The sequence below is a fragment of the Zingiber officinale genome, chromosome 9A (genome assembly GCF_018446385.1).
Source record: "Zingiber officinale cultivar Zhangliang chromosome 9A, Zo_v1.1, whole genome shotgun sequence".
Classification (NCBI taxonomy): Eukaryota; Viridiplantae; Streptophyta; class Magnoliopsida; order Zingiberales; family Zingiberaceae; genus Zingiber; species Zingiber officinale.
In genome coordinates, this window is record NC_056002.1 from 98,215,184 (window position 1) to 98,219,928 (window position 4,745).

The following is a 4,745-nucleotide window of genomic DNA, read 5'->3' on the forward strand; positions in this document are numbered from 1 at the left end:
GAAGTTGTGAACAACGATATGTAACTCTTCAGGGGGAGAGTTTGTGTTTGATGTGTGCCAATAGGGGGAGAATGTGTGGTTTAAGTTAGGCCTTCATTTCCTGAAAGGAGGAGAATGAAGGGAACCATCATTCATACTTTGGTATGAAGAGAGTTAAGACTATGGGATTAGCTTAACTCAAAGGTGTCCTAACTTAAAGGTATTGTCAAACATCAAAAAGGGGGAGATTGTTGGTGCAATATCCCTTAGGTCAAGGTTGACCTGGTTAATCAAGCTTGAGTCTTGGTTTGGGTTTCGATGTTTGACAATATATTGGGTTTAGATGATATGGACAATGCAAGCGTAGTTGTTCATTTGGGGAGATTGTTGATACAATTCCCGTTTGGTCAAGGTTGACCAGTTGAGATGTGAAAGAGAGTCAAGTAGGTCAAGGTTGATCGGATACTTGACTGGAAAGTCCTGGTGAGTGAAGTCAGGCAGAATGAAAGTCCTAGTGAGTGAAGCCAGGCAGAAGGAAAGTCCTGGTGAGTGAAGCCAGGCAGAAGGAAAGTCCTAGTGAGTGAAGCCTGGCAGAAGGAAATCCTAGTGAGTGAAGATAGGTGAAAGTTCTGGTGAGTGAAGTCAAGCAGTTGGAAAGTCCTAGTGAGTGAAGCTAGGCAAATGGAAATCCTAGTGAGTGAAGCTAGGTGAAAGTCCTGGTGAGTGAAGCCAGGCAAGGGAAATCCAGATGGGTCAAGGTTGACCAGACATCTGGTGGAAGTCCAAGTAGGTCAAAGGAATTGACCGGATACTTGTTACGAGGAGAAAAGTCCGAGTGGGTTAAAGGGATTGACCGGACACTTGGTGAGAGAGTCCTAGCTGGTCAAGGGTGACCGGATGCTAGGTTTTATGTACCAACAAGTCATGGTTGACTGGATGTTGGTTTAGGAGGCTTTAGACTTGATTTTAGGGAGAAATCATGAGCTAGATCGATCAGCCGATCGATTGGCTCATGCCCAATCGATCGGTCGATCGATTGGGCAAGTTTTCGCGACAAGCCTCCTCCCAATCGATCAGTGGATTGATTGGGACAAGTGCGTGATCGCATAGAACAGCGCTGAATCGATCGGTCGATCAATCCAGATCCCCCAATCGATCAGTGGATCGATTGGGAGCTGTGATTTCACGCGACAAGCCCTGGATCGATCAGCCGATCGATCCAGGCTATTCCAGATAGCACAGAGGCACTCTAGATCGATCGGTTGATCGATCCAAAGCCTCCCCGATCGATTGGGAGCAATCCAATCGATCGGGATCCGACTGTTGGCGCAGATAAAGACCGTTGGCGTGCGTCTTTTTCGGCAGACTTTGCACTATTCACTCCAGATCCTCGACAGCAACTCCACAACTCTCTCTAAGCTCCAGATCGCCAGTTCTTGAAGGTTCTTGGAGGTTCTTCCAAGTCAAGAGGCGGATCAAAAGCAAGAAGAAGAAAGCTAGGGTTAGGATTTCTTGTATTCATTATAAGCTTTGCTTATACTTTTATTCCCTTCCTTTCTTGTAGGGCTTCTCCGCCTTCGATAGTTATCGAAAAGGAGTGTTTATTAGTGGAGGTGTGTGTGTGCGTGGATCCTTGGACTAGTCACCTCTTGTGATGTGGATACCAAGTAAAATCCATTTGTTAGCATTGTTGTAGTTGTTTCTTGTATTTCCGCTGCATATCTTTGAAGAAACAAGCAACGTCAAGCACGAAGGAAGAATCGAGCTATTCACCCCCCCCTCTAGCTACATTTTCGATCCCAACAATTTCGGTATACCAAAGTTTTCGGTATAGCAAAATCTTCGATATGATCGATTTGCAATTTATTCTATACTAAAAATTTGGTATACCGAAATTTCAGTATACTGAAGTTTTGGTATATCATGATATTTAGTACACCGAAGTTTGGGTATGTCAAATTTTCGGTATACTGAATTTTCGATAAGATATCGGTACAAATTTTTTTTACAGAGAATGATAATCATAAATGAAATAAATCAAAATATACAATTCTTGATGTATTCATTTGTTAAATTAGTTTTGATGGGTTCATCAGTAAAACACTAAACAACAATAAAAGGAAAATTATGGATTATTTTGTAAAAGAGCATTGAGATTGAACCTTATATATGAGTTTGTTTTTAATCCCACACAGCCACCACCTCCGGAGCCACAATGCCCGCCTTACAAGACTTCAATGACCTATCCGAGTGTCGCCGCGTAGCAAGCGCATGATTATTGTCGTTAGTTCCATCTCTATGATCTTCGCCGTCGCTATTCGTGTGGTAGTTGTCGTTGTCTATAACTCCAAGTCAACCACCACCACGACCACTACCAATTCCGCTTCTTCTTCTTCCTCCTCCTCCTTCATAAATCTTCCTCTTACTCATCCTCCTTTAACTCCACCAAGGGGTTTCAAGTTTCCAACTCTGTTCAAGTCCTTTGCTCACCGAACTACAACCACACCATCTCTTAATCCCTTGAAAGACGCAATGAACTCTATGTCTACCCCTAAGACCTTGTCCATGCCATCGTAGCCATCATTGTCGACGAGGTTGACAAAGCTTTCAAGCACTTCAACATGATTGGCATGATGGTGGTAAAGAATGCTATGAATGAAGGTATGCCAAAAGCTGCATAAGTACGAGGTGGTGGAGCTCAACAACACACTGAATACCATCAACGCGTACCACCGGAACTATCTCCCAAAGTAGGTGCACAAGCTCAAGAACTGGCTCAGCGGGGTTGCCACTTACCAAGAGACCTGCATCGATGGCTTCCTCGATGGGGAGCAAAAGTACAAGATGCAGGCCGCAATGACCACCTCCAAGCAACTCACCTGCAACACTTTTGCTGTCATTGGTAGCTTGTCCTCATTCCTTTCACTGATCAAAATCAACGGTGGGAGTGGCAGTCGACGTCTCCTCGCCAAGGACCATCGACTGATCGGGGAGGATGGTTTCCTAATTGGCATCACGACAGCTACGTCCGACGATTTATTCTCGACCGTGCAACGAAGCAGTGACCCCTAATGCGACGGTGGCCAAGGACGGTAGCAGAGACTTTAAGACCATCTTCGAGGTGCTTGCTAAAATACTGAGCTCCTACAACAGCAGGTAGCTTCATCTCATCCCTGTCTCATGCTCGATCCCCTGCTAATTAGAAATCGTTACCGTGTTCTTGGAAATTGATGAAGGTATGTGATTTATGTGAAGGAAGGCGTGTATGAGGAGCAGGTGGTGGTGGACTTGATCAGTGTCAGCATCTACAGTGACAACTCAAGGAAGAGCGTCATTATTAGAAGCAAGAACTTCATCGACGACACTACATTATCTGAAACCACCACTTTTGGTAATCGCCCGATTGAAATTAGAGTTCGATTTTTTGGTTAAGATTAATGAATGATAAATTGAATTGTCGTGGTGGGAATATCTATAATTAATTAATTAACTGATGATCAGGCACGAATTCATTGCTATAGTGATCGGGTTCTACAACATGGTGGGGGTTGCGAAGCACTAGGCGGTGCCTCTCCATGTTCAGTCGGACCGCACCATCTTTCTCAACTGCAACATAGAGGTGTACCAGGACACGCTCTATGCTCACACGCACCATCAGTTCTATCGTGGCTGCCTCATCCTCGGCACCATCAACTTCATCTTCGGCAAGTGTGTTGCATGCCTACTACAGTGAAGGATATCATTTATGTTGATTTTAAAGTTCTCATCCATACATATCTTAAAATAATTAATAGTATATTATCTTCATCTTACATCTACTTCTACAAGTGTGTTGTGTGCCTACTAAAATGAAGGAGCAAATGTGAAATGTCACTCCGCATTCGTTTAGAAAGCGGTTTGATCCTAATGCAAATTATAAAGTTTTTTTTTTTCAGATAAGGAAATTTTCTTGGATAAGAGAAAAAAAATACTTCTTTTGTAATACACACACTTTAGTTGATGTTAATTGTTGTTGGTGAATTTTTTTTTGTAATCAATACTTTATTTGTTATTAATGATTGATCGTATTTTTCAAATTTTATTATTTGTGGTCAATTTATTAATATTTTGTTATTATTAACAGGAGTATTGTGTGACTTCTGAATTAGTTATATATTTTAGTGTCAAAGTGATTTCGGTATACCAAAATATATGGTATAGCGAAATCTTCGATATGGCCGGTATATTTATTATACTATACCGAAAATTTGGTATACTGAAGTTTCGGTATACTGAATTTTTGGTAAGGTATTGGTATAAATTTTTTACACAGAATTATTATCATAATTGCAATAAATTAGAATATGCAATTCTTGATGTTTTTATTTGTTAAACTAGTTTTGATGGGTTCATTAGCGAAACATTAAACAACAATAAAAGAAAGATTGTGGATTATTTTGTAAAAGAACATTGAGATTCAACCTTATATATGAGTTTGTTTCTTAATCCCACACCGCCTCCAGAGCCACAATGCCCGCCTTCCAAGACTTCAGCGACCTATCCGAGGGCCCCCGCGTCGAGCAAGTGTAGCGCCACAAGGCCATGGTGATTGTCGTCGATTCCGTCTCTATGATCCTCGTTGTTGTCATTTACATGACTACTGCCATTGTCTAAAACTCCAAGTCCACCACCGCCACCACCACTGCCAATTCCGCTTCTTCTTCTTCCTCCTCCCATCAATCCTCCTCCTCTTACTAGTCCTCCTCCAACTCCACCATGGGGTTTCA

General features: G+C 42.2%; 1 protein-coding gene across 1 annotated transcript; it reads left to right on the plus strand.

Annotated features, from left to right (window-relative positions):
• Positions 1-2,835: 2,835 nt before the first annotated feature.
• On the plus strand, positions 2,836-3,712 carry LOC122019363 (pectinesterase 3-like). The gene is made up of 4 exons (XM_042576836.1): positions 2,836-2,977; positions 3,042-3,135; positions 3,216-3,370; positions 3,597-3,712. The coding sequence occupies exons 1-4, from the start codon at positions 2,836-2,838 to the stop codon at positions 3,710-3,712; spliced, it is 507 nt and encodes a 168-aa protein (XP_042432770.1).
• The last annotated feature ends 1,033 nt before the right edge of the window (positions 3,713-4,745 follow it).

What these genes read in the sequence shown, in the direction of transcription:
- LOC122019363 (XM_042576836.1), top strand. Translation starts at nt 2,836, where the DNA reads ATGACCACCTCCAAGCAACTCACCTGCAACACTTTTGCTGTCATTGGT. An exon ending in TCGACTGATCGGGGAGGATG is followed by an intron (nt 2,978 to 3,041) that starts GTTTCCTAATTG and finishes GCAACGAAGCAG; the next exon opens with TGACCCCTAATGCGACGGTG. An exon ending in CTGAGCTCCTACAACAGCAG is followed by an intron (nt 3,136 to 3,215) that starts GTAGCTTCATCT and finishes AAATTGATGAAG; the next exon opens with GTATGTGATTTATGTGAAGG.